We start from the raw sequence: 20,668 nt of genomic DNA, 5'->3' as shown, positions 1-20,668 counted from the left end.
TGCAGTTTGGCTTTAGCAGTCAGAGGCCCTCAGAGTTGAACAATGTAGCCTATCAAAGGCACAAAAGGCTCTCCCACACGCAGTAGGCCTACACTATGGAGAGGAAAGACAGGCAGTGAAGGGAGAGGAAGTATATTCAGGCTTATGAGGAACAGATGAGCAACAGTGCCCAGTCATTCACGACACCTAGTTTGCTTGAGTTGATTTTGTTAACTACAAAAAGGCTGTCACCTCCTATTTAAAATAAACAAATAAACAGAAAACAGTGATTAAGGCATTTGGCTGTGATCCAATTGGCACAGGTCTATCCAATTGGCACAGGTCTATCCAATTGTGTGCAGAGGGATTTTTGGCCTGTTGAAATACGCCCCAAAATCATGTCCCAGTGCTGCAGGACCAAACTCAAATTCTCAAAAGAATCGTGTGGCTATATGTCAATAAGATAATAATAATTGTGTGGTTATATGTCAATAAGATAATAATAATTTTGTGGCTATGTCAATAAGATAATAATAATTGTGTGGCTATGTCAATAAGATAATAATAATGTCAATAAGATAATAATAAGTTCAATTTGACCCATTTTGACATTGGACAACAGAAACAACAACCAAAATACTGAAATTGTTTGACTTTGTTCTCTATGAGGACTGTTCAGAGAGGGATCCATTGCCCCCCCCCCCCCCCCCTCCCCCCAACCCAACAGCCTGGCTGGGCAGGGCATGAACCATGGGCACCACAGTCTTGTGTGATTCACATTACGGAGCATTGAGTTGTGACTGGTCCCAGGTTCACATTACGGAGCATGGAGTTGTGACTGGTCCCAGGTTCACATTACGGAGCATGGAGTTGTGACTGGTCCCATGTCCACTTCAGGGACACCGTTTCTTATTCCTGCTCCAAACTTGACCCCAGCTCGTGCTGCGAAGGGACCAGCTTTCGCCTCTGCAAAGTACGCTCCGGCACTCACGCCTGCGTACTTCCAGGACACCCCAGCCTCTGCGTCCGCCCCGGGACCCTGAACGTGGGCCTGCAGAGGGGTGTTGGCGATGCCCACTTCAGCTTTGGCTGTCGTTACTGCAGCTCCTGCAAGAGAATATCCTGAATTGCATAATCATTCATATGGTCCTACCTAAAATGCAAACACAGTTGGTAAGTGCTGCCAAGAGTATATGCCGAACAAACGTTAAGTCCAAAATAGCTTCAATGCTAGGAGAAGTTTTCAATTGTAAGGCGGTTCAGACATAATGCTTGAATGCTAGTAATCCTCTTGATAAAATATAATTCTACGAAGCCTACCTGCATGGACTCCAAGATGCTGTACTCCAAAACCTGCATGCGCCTCTGCTCCATAATAAACAGCTCTTGCATTGGCTTCAATTAGTCCCTCCACAAGGGCAGCATTGGCTTCGGCCTCCGCCATATTTGCTTTAGCTAAAGCATTTGCTCCAACAGGTGTTACAGACGCACCTGCAGACGCATGTAGGGCCCGGGCACCTGCATCAGCTGATAAGATCCTCAGTTTGACCACTTCAGCCACATGCACTTCAGCTGGTTCTGTCTCATGTTTACTAACACTTGCTTTAGCTTCTAGCCCAATCCCATTCCGTATGAGCATGCGATCAGCTGCTGCGCCAGCTCCCTTTAGTGCCGCCTTCCCAGCAGCCTTGGATACCCTTCTGCCCGTCAGCGGACGCTGGCGTCGCTGGACTCTGTGCCATTCTCCATCTGGATACTGCTCATAATGCCATTCATCATCATCAACCTCAACATCTACGTAACGGATACGTCTGTCCCCCATATGTCCAGTCACTTACTTGGACGTGGGGAAATGGCTGTGAGAACGTAGATCTTTCTACAAGAAAAGTGAGGAACTTAAGTTTACTCACAGCCGAGATCAGAAGTTTAAGTAAGTAAGGTTAGGTAAGGTTAGGTTTCTAAACAATTGCAGGGTTTAGTGAAAGACTACAGAGCAGTAGTCAATATTAGTTAAGGGTGCAACTTCCCATTTTTTGAGCTATATGCAACAACAATAACACCAATAACCAGGCTTGGAATTTCACCATTTTAGGGGCAAGGCCACCTGGCCTTCAGTTGGGCATATTTGGTGGGGGGCACAAAGGCCACATGTCAGGGCACCAAGGCCAACGTCAGTAGTATGCTATAAAAATGAAGTTGTATTTGTAGTTGTGTATTCACAGCAGTAGACCTGCATCACTGTATGAAACATTACAAAAACATGAAACATGACATAGGCCTATTACATAGAACTGTAAATCATCTGATCATCTAATATTTACAAATATCTAGGCTATATTTTATATTTATTTTATATTTGGCCTGTTATGAAATCATGTATTGAACAATTTAAGCACAGCTCAGCTTTAAGAAACTCAAATAGTCTAGATGCATGCTTTGCATTTTCAGGGTTTCCCGCAGCACTTTGCAGTCAAGGCGGCCGCCTTGGCAAAACATGCCTGCCGCCTTAACTATACGTTGTCAAAAAAAAAAGTAGTCCACCGTGTTACTCTGTCCTGTTTTCTCCCTTTCATTCCAAACCGTGACCGACGCCAGTCTCCCTTCTCCGCAGAACGCATTAAGAAACTGGCCATAAATCGAAAAATAATCAGTTTTTATAATCTTTACATAAGTGATATGCCTCCGAATCAGAGCTACTAAGCGGAGCTGAGCCGCGCAAATATCCCGCCCATCGCACTCAAGAATCAGTCAAATCGCGAACAGCCACAGCTCCATTTAATTGTCAGGTGTGATGAAATGCGTTCATATTCCACTTTTTATGTCATAAACGTTGCAGCCCTATAGAAAGGTTTTGTGGTAGGATTGTCCAATGGTCAAGTTGTTGCTTCAATTTGTGTTTTAATTTTTGCGACGTAGGCCTACCGATGCTGGGTTCATCCGTTTTGCGCACGTTTAAAATGTTTAGCCGACCGCGTAATTTGTAATTTTCGTTCTATAAGTTTCACTTTTCATGTCATGAATGTAACATGCCTATGACAAGGCTTCGCAGTTGTCCAATATGGTCAATCTATTGTCTCAATTGTGTTTCATGTGACTGCGCAGAAGCTACATTCATGCATTGTTTTGCCCCAGTTGAAAATGTTTATGCGTAATTTGTCAGCTGTGATCAAATGCGTTCAATAAATTCCTCTTTTATGTCAGAAATATAACATGCCCATGTGTAGTAGTTGGGAATGTTTATCTCGGTTATAACCCGAAGCCCAGCGAGATTGTTCAACGTTTTAAATTGTATTCGAGGACTAGAGCAGCAAATGAAAATGTGACGGAATATGTGGCAGTGTTACGTGAGCTTGCTCAACATTGCAACTATGGAGATAAGTTGACGGAGATGCTACGCGACATGCTTGTTTGGGGCATAGCAGATGATCGCATGCAGCGGAGATTGCTGGCAGAGCCTGAGTTGACGTTCGAGAAAGCCTTGAAAATCGCGCAAGCCATGGAGACTGCAAATAAGGATGTGCGGGACCTGTAGCTTCGGCCGAAAGCGCTGGACAGTACAGTGAGTAAAACTGCATCGCAAGGGGCAGTATACAAGGTGAAGGCAACAACTAAGGGCCAAGAAAAAACAACTTTGTTAACATGTTATAGGTGTGGGGGTGAGCATATGGCAAGAGACTGTCGCTTTCTTAATGAAAAGTGCCATGGTTGTGGTAAAATCGGACATGTGAAAAGAATGTGCAGATCAGACCAGCAGCTTAAGGGGAGAGAGAAGCACAAGCAAAAGAGTTTCAGAAATGATAGAAAGCAGTCTGCCCATCACATAAGGGAATCTTCCGAGGAGGTGTCAAGTGATGAAGAGGTGTTCACTATTCACCATTTTGCAAAGTCCAACATAATGAAAATAGACCCCATTACCACCCAGCTTAACATAAATGACAACATTGTTGAATTCGAAGTGGATACTGGCTGCAGTGTGACAATTGTGTCAAAGACTGAATATGGCAAGTTATGGACATCAGGGCGCACACAAGAACTGCAGGATTGCTCTATGACTCTGAAAACATATACAGGTGAAAAAGTACCTACACTGGGAGCAACGGAAGTCACCGTAAAGTACAAAGACAAAGCCAAACAGCTACCAGTAGTGGTCGTAGCAGGCACAGGGCCCAACCTGTTAGGCAGGGGATGGATCAAAGAGCTGGGAATGAACTGTGTGTTTGTGAATAAAATAGAGCAGCCACAACTGACATTACAGGATGTGCTAAGACAACATGAGGACGTTTTCGAGGAGGAACTGGGAACCTGGGTAGGCCCACCAGCAAAAATATATATCAACAAAGGCGTTGCTCCAAAATACTATAAACCTAGGCCAGTCCCCTATGCCATGAAAAAAAAGGTGGAGATGGAGTTAGAGAGACTCACAAAACAAGGAATTATTGAACCAGTGAAATTCTCGGAGTGGGCAGCACCGATTGTGCCGGTGTTAAAGCCTGATAATTCGGTGCGCATCTGTGGAGACTACAAAGTCATTGTGAACCTGGTGTCGAAGCTTGAGCAGTATCCAATTCCGAAATTGGAGGACTTGTTTAAGAAACTGGCAGGTGGGGTAAAGTTCAGTAAACTGGACATGAGCCATGCGTATCAGCAGGTCACACTTGATGAAGCATCCAAGCCATATGTCACTATAAACACGCACTTAGGTCTGTTCCAGGTGAATCGTCTTCCATTTGGGGTCTCCTCCAGCTCCGCAATTTTCCAGAGAATGATGGAGAATCTGCTGGCGGGCATTCAAAATGTGGCTGTTTATCTGGACGACATTTTGCTAACGGGCCGGAGCGACCAAGATCACCTGACAACACTAAACCAGGTGTTGACTCGGCTCCAGGAAGCGGGCCTTCGTCTAAAACGCAACAAATGTGCGTTCTTGGAACAGGAAGCAGAGTTCCTAGGACATAAGGTGGACGCCTCTGGACTACATCCTCTACCACACAAGGTCAGTGCCATACAGAAAGCACCTGAACCAACAAATTTAACGTAATTGAGAGCATACTTAGGCCTGCTCAACTACTACAACAGGTTCCTGCCAAACCTGTCAACACTGTTATCGCCCTTACATGAACTGTTACGAAAAGAAACCAAATGGAAATGGGAGGCGGAACAAGAGAGAGCTTTTGAGGAGTCTAAGCGACTCATGCAGTCATCTGATGTGTTAGTGCACTATGACAGCAACATGGATCTGATCCTGTCCTGAGACGCGTCTCCGTACGGAGTGGGTGCAGTGTTGTCACATCGATGGCCAGATGGACAGGAGAGACCCATCAGCTTCATGTCACGGACATTGACGTCGGCTGAATCAAACTACTCACAACTGGACAAGGAAGGTCTGGCGGTGATGTTTGGCATTCAACGCTTTCATAAATATATATATGGAAGGAAATTTGTAATTTGCACTGACCACAAACCATTACTCTCTCTTTTCAATGAGATGAAAGCAGTGCCTCAAATGGCATCTCCTCATATTCAGCGTTGGGCAGTTACCTTGACAGCATATGAGTACGAGATTGTCTACAAGCCAGGGAAACACCATGGCAACACAGATGCTATGAGCCGACTCCCTCTGCGTCATCAGTCCACCAAGAGAGAACAAGAGGAACGAGTGCTGATGATGGAGAATGTGACCCTCGTCTCAGCAGCGGAAATGAGGAAATGGACAAGCAGAGACCCCGTGTTGTCCAGAGTGACTGAGTACGTCCAGCATGGTTGGCCGCCACATGACCCAGACCCAGCTGTTCAGCCGTATGCTGTTAGGAAAACAGAGTTAAGTGTGCATGATGGGTGCGTATTGTGGGGCTCGCGTGCTGTAGTGCCACCGCCAGGACGGGACGCCTTGTTACAGCAGCTACATCACGGTCACATTGGCATCACAAGAATGAAAGCTTTGGGGCGAAGCTATTTCTGGTGGCCAAAGTTAGATGCAGACATTGAGGCTCTAGTAAAAAGATGTGTCAAATGCCAAGAACAACGTAACTCGCCACCCCCGGCACCCCTTCACCCATGGGAGTGGCCAAGCAGACCGTGGCAAAGGCTACACATTGATTATGCAGGGCCTTTTATGGGACACATGTTTTTGATCCTAATGGACGCACGTTCAAAATGGATGGATGCTTACCCATTAACAGCCTCGACTTCAGCCATCACTATTGAATGTCTACGGAAGAGCTTTAGCAATCAGGGACTGCCAGAAACAATTGTGTCCGATAATGGCTCATGTTTTGTGAGTGCAGAATTTAAAGAATTCATGAAGAAAAACGGCATTGAGCACATCACCTCTGCCCCCTATCATGCTTCATCAAATGGCTGTGCGGAGCGCGCAGTCCAGACATTCAAGTCAATGATGAAGAAGGCAGGTGACGGGAACCTCAACACTAAGGTGTCAAGAGTGCTGTTTAGCTATCGCATCACGCCACAATCCACCACCGGGCTGTCACCTGCTGAAATGTTACAAGGTAGGAGGTTAAGATCAACCCTAGACCAAATTCATCCAGACCGCCGGAAAAGGGTCGAACGAAAACAAAGCATCCAGAAGAAACATCATGACAAGCAGTTTTCAGAGAGGAGCTTCCAGGAGGGAGACACAGTGATCACAAAAAACTTCAGTCATGGACCTAAGTGGATTCCCGGGGTCATAACCAAAATCACAGGTCCTGTCTCCTATAAGGTCATGCTGGGAGATGGCAGCATGGTGCGCAGACATGTTGACCAGATACTGGCCAGATCTGAGGACAAGGACTGGATTGAACCAAAGATCATGGAAACCCTGGGACAGGGGACCTCAGCGGCCGCTGCAGTGTCCAAGCATTCCATTCCTGCAGGAAACAGCGGTGTTCTAGAGGGAAGCACGCAGGACTGTACAGAACCTGCTCCCGACAATTCAACATCCCTGCCTGACTGCCCACCTCCAGGCATGCCAGCACAGTCACAACAGCAACTGGCCACACCTGCACGACGGTCGCAAAGAAGTGTGGCCAAGCCAAGTTATTTTAAGGATTTTGAATGTTGAATGAATTGTAAAAAAAAAAAAAAAAAAAAATGTGATTGTGCAATACTGATGATGATTCTACATTATAACTGTCAGTCTACTCTTAGTTCAGTGTTATGTGTAAATAAGAGTTTATGACATGGGGGTGATTATAGCTGCTCAGGAAAGTTGTATTAGAAATTATTTACTTCACAAGATTGATATTATGTTAGTGATGTGGTTCACTGGAAGAAGCATAAAACTTAAGGGGGAAGGAATGTAGTAGTTGGGAATGTTTATCTCGGTTCTGTCACTAGGTGGCGGCATAGGGTTGTAAGTACCATGTAATAGGTAGCACTGGGTAGTATAGCGTGGTAGTAGGCCAGTGAAGGTTATGCTCATTGTACTGCAATTACTAATGTTCAGTAAAAGCCAACCTAAAGGTTATTCAGCTGTCCGTCCATTCTTGTATAGCAAAGAGGATATTACACCATGATTGATGCTTGTATGTTCAGGTGTATCTAATCTAGGCATCTCATGTTCAATCAAATTCGCTTTGCCCACCCATTTGAACATTTCTGGCTATGCTACTGTTAGAAAAGAAACAGATAAGTCATAAGTGTACTATTCCTACAAACTAGATACTAACAATGTAGAGCAAGAATAACCATGTGGTGACAGTTTCAGTGAGAGGACACATTTCGCGGAAACATGAGTGTGTGCTACGGAGAGCAAAGAAAGCGTGAGCAATTTGAATATGCTTCATATCAAGTAGAAGGCTGAAGTAAAACTTAGATGCTAAGCCTGTACTCTTTAGGCAATTAATCCCACTGATCCCTTTAGTTTTAGGCTTATGTGTATTAACGTTGCCAAGCGTGTTTGTTGTTGCACTATCTTTTAAAATAATGTTCTGAGTGAAATATATTGCCGTTGCTCTTAGTTCTTTGGGATTGAAGTTTTCTGTTTAAGGGGAAAATTCGTCTAGATTATTTTTCCCTCTTTTAAATTGGAGCGAGCATGAAGTGATTTCACTGGAGCAGGATGATTTTTAAGTGGAGCAGGGAGCAAAATTGAGCGGAGGAGCGGCCGAGTAAACACCCAGCTAGCACAGTTACGTTGCCAGTACGTTGCTGCAATGTAACTGAATGACCCAAAATACATTGCCACAACGTCGTATTCAACGTTGCCACAACATGCAAAGTGAAAGGTGAGAATTCGTAACCGCAACGTCACTCCCCAACGTTGCTAATCCGTAACTGCAACATTAAGTTACGTTGCAGCAACGTGGAATTGAAAGGTGCCGTTTCGTAACCGTAACGTAAGTTATAGACGCCACCAGTCCTGTTCAGCAACGTTGCCACAACATGCAAAGTGAAAGGTGACAATTCGTAACCGCAACGTAACTCCCCAACGTTGCCAATCCGTATCTGCAACATCAGGTGACGTTGCAGCAACGTGGAGTTGAAAGGTGCCGTTTCGTAACCGTAACGTAAGTTACCGACACCACCAGTCCTGTTTAGCAACGTTGCCACAACATGCAAAGTGAAAGGTGACAATTCGTAACTGCAACGTAACTCCCCAACGTCGCCACTCCGTAACCACAACATCAGGTGACGTTGCAGCAACGTGGAGTTGAAAGTTGCCGTTCCGTAACCGTAACATAAGTTACCGACGCCACCAGTCCTGTTTAGCAACGTTGCCACAACATGCAAAGTGAAAGATGACAATTCGTAACCGCAACGTAACTCCCCAACGTTGCCAATCCGTATCTGCAACATCAGATTACGTAGTAGCAACGTGGAATTGAAAGGTGCCATTTCGTAACCATAACGTAAGTTACCGACGTCGCCAGTACTTAACAACAACTTCAGGCAACATTGCGGCAACGTCGCAAGTGAAAGGTTTCATTACGTAACCGCAACGTAACTTGCCAATCCGTAAACGCAACAATAATAAAATTATAGTATGTGCCTTACATGACAACTACCCTTCTTACAGCACTTGTACATAGGCCAATTAATACCTGTAGGCACAGCGAATGCTTTGATCGGGTGATATTACTGTTACTGTGGGAGAAAGACTATTTGGCTGAGCAACGTAGGTTAATATGTATATGTTTTGTCCACATGATATAGGCCTATGTCTAATCATTGTTGCACTCGAACACTCTGAATAATTCTTGCACTTGTTGCATTGTTTCATTCGTCCTCCCTTTCAATAGTCCCGAGCGGTCGTTCTCTCTCCAAACTAACTTTATTCTCAAAATGTTGAGTTTAATGTCGACACATCGAGATTAAAGTCGACATGATATTTCAACTTTATTCTCGAAATGTTGAGTTTAATATCGACATGGCGACATTAAAGTCAATACGTCGAGATTAAAGTCGATATTACATTTCAACTTTATTCTCGAAATGTCGAGTTTAATGTTGACATGGCGACTTTAAAGTCGACATGTCGAGTTTAATCTCGTCATGGCAAAAATATTTTTTCCTTCATGTGTGGCCCTAATACTCCGTCGTACAAGACACGTCTTTGCAGATACCTCTGACATGTCAAAACGACATTGCAGAGTGTGTCCTAAACTATTTAATGAACGCAATACAGCTCACATAAACTTCAATTTCCACAAATCCATTGTCCAAAACAAATAAACTTGACGGTTTGTTAATTTCTGCCAGTAATCTTCATTCACCTGACCTGAACAAAGACTGCAACAAAGTTAACGTTTGGAAAGCCAGCAGCAGTTAAGCAGACAAAGAGAAGGCGGAGAGGTGAGAAAGCTAATGGTTGAATACAATAACGATGGACAGTAAAAGGGCTACCAATCTTACCCACTTGTGGCTGCTGCTTCCTTCTCTCTTAAAAACAATTGTGGGTTGAAGATTCTGTGATTCCTTCTGTTTGGAGTGCTGAAGTGAATGCAAGCTCCTTCAGTGCCCACTGTAAATGGGGGTGGGGGCATATCCGGTATGGTCATGGAATGTTGGTCTTGGCAGCACGTACCCCTGGCTGCATCCTGCAGATAAGTGCTGGGCTCAGTGGGAGTCATCACAGGGCTGTCAGTTTATTATGGGGGTTTTTTCTGCCATTAATAAAATTAAAATTAAAACAGTGAAATTAAAATGAAAAACTCGTTTTGGCATTTAATTTTCAAAGTGTCAGTGCAATTATCCTGCCAAATTAAAAAAAAAAAGGAAATATATACATTTGGCTTTTCATTTTTAAAGGGTTAAGTTTGAGGTGGTGGCAGTGTCAGGTGGTGGAGATGATGCCGTGCGCTAAAGTGGTCAGGGAGCGCTGGAAACCTGCCCCATTTCCAGCAAGTCCCAACTCGGTCACAGGCAGGGCATGGACAAGAGTCTTTTCAACTTTCACTTTCAATTTCCTTTAAACGGTTTCTCTTCTTAGCTCAGCCTCAGGGCCTCAAACGGAAATCACCAACAGGCCACTTGCCAGATCGTCTTCTTAACAGTTAACCAGTGGTATGGTATTCTCTGAATAGGCTACAGGATGGCCTATGCATACAAGCACACAGTTACCACATCTTATATAGTCAATGTAGAAGATATATTTATTAGTTGAATAGATTCATTTAGTAACAGAGTTAAGCAACAAGTTAACTTAGAGAAATCTGATGCATAGGAGTAAAGGTTTTTAGTGCTGAGGTAAAGTTCAAAAAACAGAATGGCTCAGAATATTTAATTATTCACTTTTAAGTGACAAACTATGGGTTTTTTTCCTGCCATTAATAAAATTAAAATGAAAACAGTGAAATTAAAATGAAAAACTCGTTTTGCCATTTCATTTTCAAAGTGTTAGTGCAATTATCCTGCCAGATTTAAAAATAAAATGAAATATATACATTTGGCTTTTAATTATCCTGATAAACACGATACATTTGTGACAAAAATAAAAATAAATTGAAAACGTCTATTTGTCATTTCCTTTTCATTACCATCCTGGTATATTACTGCCAAAAATGAAAATGAAAATGTTAGTTGGAAAATGAAAATGCAAACAAAATTTCTGTGTCCACCACTCTAGTTCATCCAAAACAAACCAGAAAAGGGCCTTAAAGTGCTAAAAACCGGAATTTTCCTTTAACCCTTTAGCACACGGCATCATCTCCACCACCTGACACTTAACCCTTTAGCACATGGCCATTGAAAACCTGTTGGTAGCATCGGCTAACTAGCGCCAGATTTCGGAGTGCAGGGGACAAGCCGAGATGATCTATGAAACATCAGTTCACACTCAGTATCATGTTTCAACACACTTTAGGTCAATATCAAACCAAACTTCTCCATTAAGCATTTTAATTATTGTACGTCATCCTGAACAGTGCACCTTTAAGCATTTTAATTATTTAATTATGAAAAACATGATTAAGGATGAAAAATATGACTAAGAAGTCTGTTAGCTGAGTAGCTGAAACCTATGGGCAGGAATGTGACCACATTTCATTCTTAAAACTGTTCTCCGTTCCTAAACATTCACAGAATGCTGTACTACACAGGAACTCCACAGAGCAGAAACTACACAGAGCACGAACTCCACAGAGCAGGGGGAGTGGAACTACACAGAGCAGGAACTACACAGAGCAGGTGTGCACTTGTTATTTATTCTGCTACTGTTGGCCGGTTGCTACCTACGCTCATCAATACGTCAACAACACACCTCTTTATGCAGACAGGACTCAATCCCCATTTCGCGCCCATAGACATAAGACTAAGACGAACTATCTTGCTCCGCCTATGTATAATCTTGGGTTGGGCCCAGACACGTTAGGCGTGTTTGTCTTCGTGCAGATCTGTGCAGATCTGACTTGATGTGATGCATGCTGGGTTGAACACAATAGAGAGCTCCAGCTCAACCCAGCATGCATCACATCAAGTCAGATCTGCACAGATCTCCATGAAGACAAACACGCCTATTCATCCTGTAATGAGTGCACCGGGAGCAGGGCATCATGGGTAAGGTGCACCTGGAGCAGGGCATCATGGGTATTTATAGGGCTCTCCTGGTCTCCCCTGCAGGCACCTATTGTAGATTTCCTCTTGCACTGGCCCCGTGTTCTACCATCTCTCATTAAATCCACTCACCCACACATACTCATCTCTCCCCTACTCATCGAACGCTCTCATTAAATCCATACACCCACACATACTCATCTCTCCCCTACTCATCGAACGCTTTCATTAAATCCACTCACCCACACATACTCATCTCTCCCCTATTCATCGAACGCTCTCATTAAATCCACTCACCCACACATACTCATCTCTCCCCTACTCATCGAACGCTCTCATTAAATCCACACACCCACACATACTCATCTCTCCCCTACTCATCGAACGCTCTCATTAAATCCACTCACCCACACATACTCATCTCTCCCCTACTCATCGAACGCTCTCATTAAATCCACTCACCCACACATACTCATCTCTCCCCTACTCATCGAACGCTCTCATTAAATCCACTCACCCACACATACTCATCTCTCCCCTATCGAACGCTCTCATTAAATCCACTCACCCACACATACTCATCTCTCCCCTACTCATCGAACGCTCTCATTAAATCCACTCACCCACACATACTCATCTCTCCCCTACTCATCGAACGCTTTCATTAAATCCACACACCCACACAAATACACATACTCATCTCTCCCTACACCTTCTTATGTTTGGTAACATTACTATTTTTGCTCTTTCACAATAAATGATGATTTGATTTAAAACGTAGCCTAACCATTGAGTTTGCACTTTGTTAAAGCTTGCAACCCATGTATTCTAAATCAGTGTCACTAGAGGGCGCCATGTCAATAGGTTTTTCCAGGTCGCAGACAGACCAACTTCTGGTAAAGTGGCTCTTCTTCCAGCCGCAAATGGTCAATTAAAATGTCATTTGAGAGGAAGGAACTACATTTTAATTTAACTTGATGTAATCATAATTACGTTTACATTAATTGTGGTGCAATTTGTCATCAGCATTGTCTCTTCGACTGGTAGTGTAGCTTAAATTAGCACACTGTAGCCTATTTAACTTTCCATGCGGAATAGTCCACACTAGCCTATCTCCAAAAAAACTGGTCCATAAAAAAAAAAATGTAGGCTATAGATAATTGGGCTAAAAAAAAAAAAAAACTTAATTCAAGGTAGGCTACTAGCCCACTAGCTTCCAAACATGAGTAGTAGTAGTACTATTAGCCTATATTATTATTAGGCTATTATTTTATGTTTTATTTATTTATGCATTATATCGTTAACGTCTAGGCTACTATCTCGTCATAGCCTAGGCTACTTTGTAGAGAGCCCATTTCCTTTCCGGGGTTGCCCCTCCAGTGCACGACTAGGATAGCCTACATTTTCGCGAAGCTGATTTCCTGAGAAGTCTGCTGGATCATCAAATCTGATAATTTGTGCGGGGTTTGCCTTGGCTTTTCCGTAAGTCGAGCCTACTCCGGTGACTGCATTGTAGCAGGTCAAAGGGTAACACGTATTTAGTGATGTATTAAAATTAGTTCGGCGGCTCTCCCCAGTTCAACTGCCTTGTTTTCGTGCTGCAGCTGGATTAGGAAATGTCTGGTTGAAGAATTCCTGACCAAAAAAGGCACCCTGTTCTGTAATGATTGATTAGAGAAACAACAATGGCATCGAAGGTAAGAACTCTTTATAGTTGATTATCTCTTTCCCTCAAATTCTTGCGATCTGTCCATTTTGAATTCTTGTAGACAGCCTGCTCTAGCCTACTAGGCTACCCAGAGCAACCCAACCGTGGTACTCGGGAAGTGAACTGGCTAGAAAGTATCTTATGGTGAAGCTTCACTTCAGTAGGCTACATTGTTCGAATCAAACAAGTAGAGTTTGTGAAATAATCTATTAATATCAGTGTCAATTCTGTGGATACTATTCAGAGTTCAAAGGCCTTGTTGAAACTTGGAAAATTTGTATCATTAAGTGTCTTGTGACATTTTACTAGCCTTCCAATGCGGGAAACGTCATCGCCAGGCATCATGGGAAATGTAGTTTCAACGTTTTGTGCTATTAGAAATGATAAATAACGTTGCTTTGGCCTATAGTTTTCAAATTCAAATTCGAACATTTAGTTAGGCTTAGTTTTATTAATAATAACGACTACAGCTCCAGTGGCAACGCGATACGTTTAGGTCTGTTTTTTAGCTTAGGGCTAACGTTACTTGGCGGAAAGCGGCCGCCGTAGGCTAGGGGCGTGAGGGGAAATGCCTGAACTTTGCCATGCCATCTTTTCATAGCAGGTTGTCCTCCTGAAAAGAAAAGGTTTAGCACCAGAAGCAAACCGTCATTAAAGGACTCGTGTTCTATTCACACATTGGAAATGCTGACATTGACTGCACGCTAATCTAGACGAGGGTAGGCTATTTCGCTTTCCACCAGACTATAATGTGAGACAAGTATTTAACAAAAACTTGCTTTCAAACATGCAGGCCTACACACCCACACACACACACACACTAGCCTACGATGTGAGACGAGAATTTGACAAAAACTTGCTTTCACAACCAACACCAGCAGCCCCCAACACAATCACATGCTTAATACACACACACACACACACTAAAAAGAAGAGTTTTTTTTTAACTCAGTCTATATTGAAAAAGCACACTCTGTTGTGAAAACTCACAGAAAAGTGTGTGTGTGTGAGAGAGAGAGCGCGAGAGAGCGGGCGGGTATAAGGGGCTCTTTGTGGCATCCGCTCTTCCCCCTGAATCAGTGTGTTTCTTCATGCTCTGAGTCGGCTCTTAATCTCCCTCCTGCACTGTATGCGCACATAAATATAACACACACACACACACACACACACACAGCTACTGGAGAGCACAGCTGCCCGCTACTTCGCCCAAAGGGAAAAGGTGAACAGCCAATCGGACCTAGGGGGGGTAGTCTGATTAAAGGCTCCATCAGGAAATAGAAAAGGGACGCAGGCCTGTCCCCCAAACACAACACTGTCAGTCAGTCACCGAATTGGGGGGAACGGAACTTTGGGGAAAATGAACAGAAGTTTTGGGAGGGGTTTGGTGAGTTCGCTCTCTGGTTCAAATATCAACAAACATATCAATAAATAATCAATACTGCTGATTACTTGATTTGGTTTATCCATGATGACGTTCTGATGTAAGAGTTGAGCAACGTTCAGCCTTTTGGGTTCCATTACAGTAGAGAAGCAAAGGTAGAAAGACATAACACCCTTTCCTTTTGGGTTCTATTCAGGTTCTATCAGTAGAGAAGCAAAGGTAGAATAAAAACATTAAACAGCCCTTTCCTTTTATGATTGAAGATGTGCAAAGGGGAAAAGGCAATTTAACTACCTGAACTACCTGCAGATATGAATGTTGTTGAGCTGCTGCAAAATAATATAGTTCAACTGCCGGTACTTCTACAATTCTGTGTAGTTCACTACTTCACTGGCTGTGAGTATGTGTATGTGTGAATGTGTTGTGTTGTTTGTGTGTGTGTGTGTGTGTGTTGTGTTGTGTGTGTGTGTGTGTGTGTGTGAGTGTTTGTGTGTGTGTTGTGTATACGGTTCCAGCTCAGCTGGTTGTGCCTGTTCTGTTTCTCTCAGTGCAGCTAAACAGCTGATCACAGGCACCTGACATCATCCTGCAATGACACTATGGGACCACATGGGGCAGGATTACTGTTGTGACTATACATTAACGTGTGTGTGTGTGTGTGTGTGTGTGTGTGTGTGTGTGTTCAGGCTCAGGTTTTGTATGACTTCACTGCTGAACCAGGAAATAACGAGCTGTCTGTGAGGGAGGGGGAGACCCTTACTGTCACCAACCAGGTGAGTCAGTCACCTGACACACACACACACACTCACTCACTCGCAATCCTATTGGCTTTATTGGCATGATGAGATTGTGTGTTGTAACAGTAGGCACACTATATAGAAACACACACACACACACTTATTGGCTTTATTGACATGATGAGATTGTGTGTTGTCACAGTAGGCACACTATATAGAAGTGAGTAATAGTAAACAAAAAAATAATTATTGAAAAAATGAGAAGACTCTAAGATGAAAACAGTACCATGAAATGTTTTCTATAGGGGGTGTTTTCTATACTGTAGGGGGGTGTTTTCTATAGGGGGTGTTTTCTATAGGTGGGTGTTTGTGGGCTGCATAGTGTTTAGTGTGCATTGCCTGCCCTTATTATACTGCATAACAGCATATAGTGAATATATACATTCTCCTCCTCAAAAAGAAATATTTTACTCTTGTTCTATATTATGATATAGATATACTAGACTATGTGTATGTATGTGTACAGTATATGTATGTATGTATGTATGTAGGTATATGTATATATGTGTACAGTATATGTATGTATGTATGTATGTAGGTATATGTATATATGTGTATACACTACTCTACCAGCCACTCAACATTAGAATATTACTTTGTGTCTGAAATCTACCAGCCGCTCAACATTAGAATATTACTTTGTGTCTGAAATCTACCAGCCGCTCAACATTAGAATATTACCTAGTGTCTGAAAACTACCAGCCGCTCAACATTAGAATATTACTTTGTGTCTGAAATCTACCAGCCGCTCTCACATTTTACCAGCTGGTGGCGTAGACATAACTCATATCACTGGTTGCTTACGAGAACATAACTCATATTTACACTTTAAAAGCTCATACAAAGTCTATCTCAGAAAACAAACATTTAAAGAAGCTTGTGTGTGTGTGTGTGTGTGTGTGTGTTAGAGCATTGGAGGAGGATGGATCGAAGTACAGAACTCCAAAGGAGAGGTGGGCCTGGTCCCAGAGGACTACATTGAGGTGAGGACACACACCACACACACGCACACACACCTGAGGTATGTGTGTCTGCATTAATGAATTCACCAGTCTAGACTACTGTTTCATTAAAATACATGGTGGGAAACACACACACACACACACACACACACACACACACACACACATAATCCCCTGAAGGGACTGAAATGGAGGCAAAGGACAAGGGAAGGTGGTGGTGGGAGAGCACCATATTCAACACAGCAGGATGCCTGTGTAGGACTCATAGAACTGATAGCTGTGGTGCTGGAGGTGTGTGTATGTGTGTACACTTAACTTGAATGTGAACATTCCTTTGTGTGTGGCTGATTGTGTGTGTGTGTGTGTGTGTGTGTGTGTGTGTTTTTGTGTGTGTGGGGGGGGGGGGGGTTGTGCACACAGGAAGAGCTGATAAACAGTTTCTCTAAACATTGCTCATCACTCTACTAACCCTCGAACCCTGCGTTTAGTTTTTTAATTCCAGCTGTAGTTGAGTTTAGTCTCTTCTGGCACGTCTCTTGTTCTCTTGCGCCAGCTGATGTTGATGATTGGATTGTGAGTTTACATTCCTCCAAAGCTGCCTGATAGGAGTCAATAGTCTCTATAGTGCCGACCCTCTAAAACACGTCACACAGAGAACCGCACTTTCTCCACCCAGAGAAGTGTGAGCATTAGCATTAGCATCCACACTATTCCAATTTCGTTTGTGCCTCATTTCCATACGACTCCAACGATTTTGAAAGCACTGGTTTTGTGGGTGGGAATCTGAAAACATCTAAAAACGATGACTTTCCCTTCCTGATTGGACCCTGGCTGATGTCTGATGTGTCTTGACTCTCTATGACTCTCACTGCTAGCGCTGAGCGTACGGGAATAATAGCCTGCTAGCACTGAGTGTACGGGAATACTAGCCTGCTAGCGCTGAGCGTACGGGAATACTAGCCTGCTAGCGCTGAGCGTACGGGAATACTAGCCTGCTAGCACTAAACGCAACATGGGGACAGGAATACTAGCCTGCTAGCGCTACTAGCCTGCTAGCGCTGAACGCAATATGGGGACGGGAATACTAGCCTGCTAGCACTGAACGCAACATGGGGACAGGAATACTAGCCTGCTAGCGCTACTAGCCTGCTAGCGCTGAACGCAATATGGGGACGGGAATACTAGCCTGCTAGCGCTGAACGCAATATGGGGACGGGAATACTAGCCTGCTAGTGCTAAACGCAACATGGGGACGGGAATACTAGCCTGCTAGCGTCAGGTCATATTTCTGTAGTAAAAGTACTATAGTAGGTGTGGCTGTACAGATTCAGATGTGGAGGGGTTTGTATTTATGTTTTGGCTATTAATGTGTTTTTGTTAACCATATGTTGTTTTTATATGATACAATATCTATTTTGCTAGTATGATACAGTGTGTGTTGTATTTATGCTACAATGTGTGTGTTGTATGCATACTACAATGTGTGTGTTGTATCCTAGAGCGATGTACGTCATCACTGACAAAGTTCTGTCTTCAGTTTGACGAGATGCCTGTCAGGTTGAGTAGCTGATGTCGTCCATTCAGAGTGTTCAGAGACATGCTCTCGTCTTTGTCTAAGCGCTGTGGTCATTTCTGTGATCGTCATCATGACCGGAGTGATTGATTTTTGCGAGCTCTTTCTGCTTTGCCATAGTAACCTGACTCAGGGAGCCCAATATGGATGACATAATCGCCACTTGTCCCTTTCTTTGCCCATGTGTCACCCTCTGATGCACAGGAGTTCTTGATTTAGCTCCGTTAAGAATCAAAGCCCGAAGCCCAGAACATTCTGAAGAGTGTTTAGGAGTCCAGAACATTCTGAAGAGTGTTTAGAAGTCCAGAACATTCTGAAGTGTGTTTAGAAGTCCAGAACATTCTAAAGAGTGTTTAGGAGTCCAGAACATTCTGAAGAGTGTTTAGAAGTCCAGAACATTCTAAAGAGTGTTTAGGAGTATGCACATCTGTTAGATAGGGAAACCCTCTGAAGTGTACATGTTCTAGATCTGTTTTTGTTCAGTTTATTTTTATGTCAGAGCTCAAGATTGGTGTGTGGGTGTGTGTGGGTGTGTGTGGGTGTGTGTGTGTGTGTGTGTGTGTGTGTGTGTGTGTGTGGGTGGGTGGGTCAATTGGGGACTTCACTGACTCTGTTAGATGACAGTCAGCATTCACTGATTGACCCTCTGTTTCTCTGGCTTGCTTTATATCTTTGTTCTCTCTCTCTCTCTCTCTCTCTCTCTCTCTCTCTCTCTCTCTCTCTCTCTCTCTCTCTCTCTCCATAGATCGGTAAGCCAGGAGGAGGAGGAGGAGGACCACCAGCACTGGATCTGTCCTTCTTTGACTCACAGCCCGCCACAGCCACCAGCACAACCACACACAGCCAGGTGAGATACACACACACTCGCACACACACATGTGCACACATGCACGCGCACACACTCTCAGCAAGGAGGGGAGAATCCACATAACTGGAAAGCTTGTAACTGGAGTCACACAAAAGGACTTCTCTGTATAACCAGCAGGATGTGGCCCTTAGAGGTGATCCTGTGTGTGCTGTGTGTGTTGTGTGTGTTGCTGTGCTTGGAAGGGGTTGATCCTGTGTGTGTTGTGTGTGTTGCTGGTGCTTTTGCAGCAGAAGATGTGTGTGTGAAAAGAAGAGAGTGTGTAGATGGGTTCCTCCCCGCAGCGCCTCGTGCCACACACACACACACACACACACACATACACACACACACACACACACACACACACACACACACACACACACCACCGATCTGAATGCTCTTGAGGAAGCTGATGTGTAACTGCACGGTTTCTCTCCTTGGGTGGGTAACCTCAATGTTATTCAGATAATAACATTCATTTATGCAAGTATTAATAGACGTGTTGAAAACAGGCACACTAAATCAAACAACTATGCTAAAAGTGAAAGACAGGCACACTAAACCAAACAGCTATGCTAACAGTGAAAGACAAGCACACTAAACCATATAGCTATGCTAACAGTGAAAGACAGGCACACTAAACAGAACAACTATGCTAACAGTGAAAGACAGGCACACTAAACAAAACAGCTATGCTAACAGTGAAAGACAGCCACTAAACCATATAGCTATGCTAACAGTGAAAACAGCCACACTAAACAAAACAACTATGCTAAAAGTGAAAGACAGGCACACTTAACCAAACAGCTATGCTAACAGTGAAAGACAGGAACACTAAACCATACAGATACGACAACATGAAAGACAGGCACACTAAACCAAACAGTTATGCTAACAGTGAAAGACGGGCACACTAAACAAAACAGCTATGCTAACAGTGAAAACAGCCACACTAAACAAAACAACTATGCTAAAAGTGAAAGACAGGCACACTTAACCAAACAGCTATGCTAACAGTGAAAGACAGGAACACTAAACCATACAGATACGACAACATGAAAGACAGGCACACTAAACCAAACAGTTATGCTAACAGTGAAAGACGGGCACACTAAACAAAACAGCTATGCTAACAGTGAAAACAGCCACACTAAACAAAACAACTATGCTAAAAGTGAAAGACAGGCACACTTAACCAAACAGTTATGCTAACAGTGAAAGACGGGCACACTAAACAAAACAGCTATGCTAACAGTGAAAGACAGGCACACTAAACCAAACAGTTATGCTAACAGTGAAAGATGGGCACACTAAACAAAACAGTTATGCTAACAGTGAAAGACAGGCACACTAAACCAAACAGTTATGCTAACAGTGAAAGATGGGCACACTAAACAAAACAGCTATGCTAACAGTGAAAGACAGGCACA

General features: G+C 43.5%; 2 protein-coding genes across 7 annotated transcripts in view; one reads left to right on the top strand and one right to left on the bottom strand.

The window, feature by feature from the left end:
- Positions 1-711: 711 nt before the first annotated feature.
- On the bottom strand, positions 712-9,919 carry LOC143109570 (uncharacterized). 4 transcript variants are annotated; one of them, XM_076272337.1, is made up of 3 exons: positions 9,832-9,919; positions 1,300-1,855; positions 712-1,101 (listed from the first exon to the last, which is right to left on the bottom strand). In XM_076272337.1, exons 2-3 carry the CDS (start codon positions 1,799-1,801, stop codon positions 830-832), a joined length of 774 nt encoding a protein of 257 aa, XP_076128452.1. In that variant the 5' UTR covers positions 1,802-1,855; positions 9,832-9,919; the 3' UTR covers positions 712-829. The 4 variants fall into 4 exon arrangements, with proteins under 4 accessions (XP_076128452.1, XP_076128455.1, XP_076128454.1 ...); XM_076272340.1 differs by having other exon boundaries at positions 712-1,086; XM_076272339.1 differs by having other exon boundaries at positions 1,300-1,851; positions 9,832-9,915.
- A 3,414-nt stretch (positions 9,920-13,333) lies between these two features.
- snx9b (sorting nexin 9b) overlaps positions 13,334-20,668 on the top strand; it is a 35,898-nt gene continuing 28,563 nt past the window's right edge. For all 3 annotated transcript variants that reach the window (XM_076273247.1, XM_076273246.1, XM_076273245.1), the window contains exons 1-4: positions 13,334-13,667; positions 15,746-15,832; positions 16,765-16,839; positions 19,137-19,238. In XM_076273247.1, the coding sequence (XP_076129362.1) occupies positions 13,656-13,667; positions 15,746-15,832; positions 16,765-16,839; positions 19,137-19,238 (276 nt within the window). In that variant the 5' untranslated portion in view covers positions 13,334-13,655. The remainder of the gene's footprint in view (positions 13,668-15,745; positions 15,833-16,764; positions 16,840-19,136; positions 19,239-20,668) is intronic.

Source organism: Alosa pseudoharengus, unplaced genomic scaffold, assembly GCF_046254945.1.
Source record: "Alosa pseudoharengus isolate Yale_2024_CS ecotype anadromous, Long Island Sound unplaced genomic scaffold, YU_APseudo_1.1 YU_APseudo_1.1_scf_7, whole genome shotgun sequence".
Taxonomy (NCBI): Eukaryota; Metazoa; Chordata; class Actinopteri; order Clupeiformes; family Clupeidae; genus Alosa; species Alosa pseudoharengus.
The sequence above is the reverse complement of the archived record's forward strand: the minus strand, read 5'-3'. Positions and strand labels throughout refer to the sequence as shown.

Excerpts from the sequence above, each read along its gene's own strand:
- LOC143109570 (XM_076272337.1), bottom strand. The coding sequence starts at position 1,801 with ATGGGGGACAGACGTATCCGTTACGTAGATGTTGAGGTTGATGATGAT. Across the intron at positions 1,102-1,299 it reads GCATCTTGGAGTCCATGCAG|GATATTCTCTTGCAGGAGCT; the intron begins GTAGGCTTCGTA and ends TATGCAATTCAG.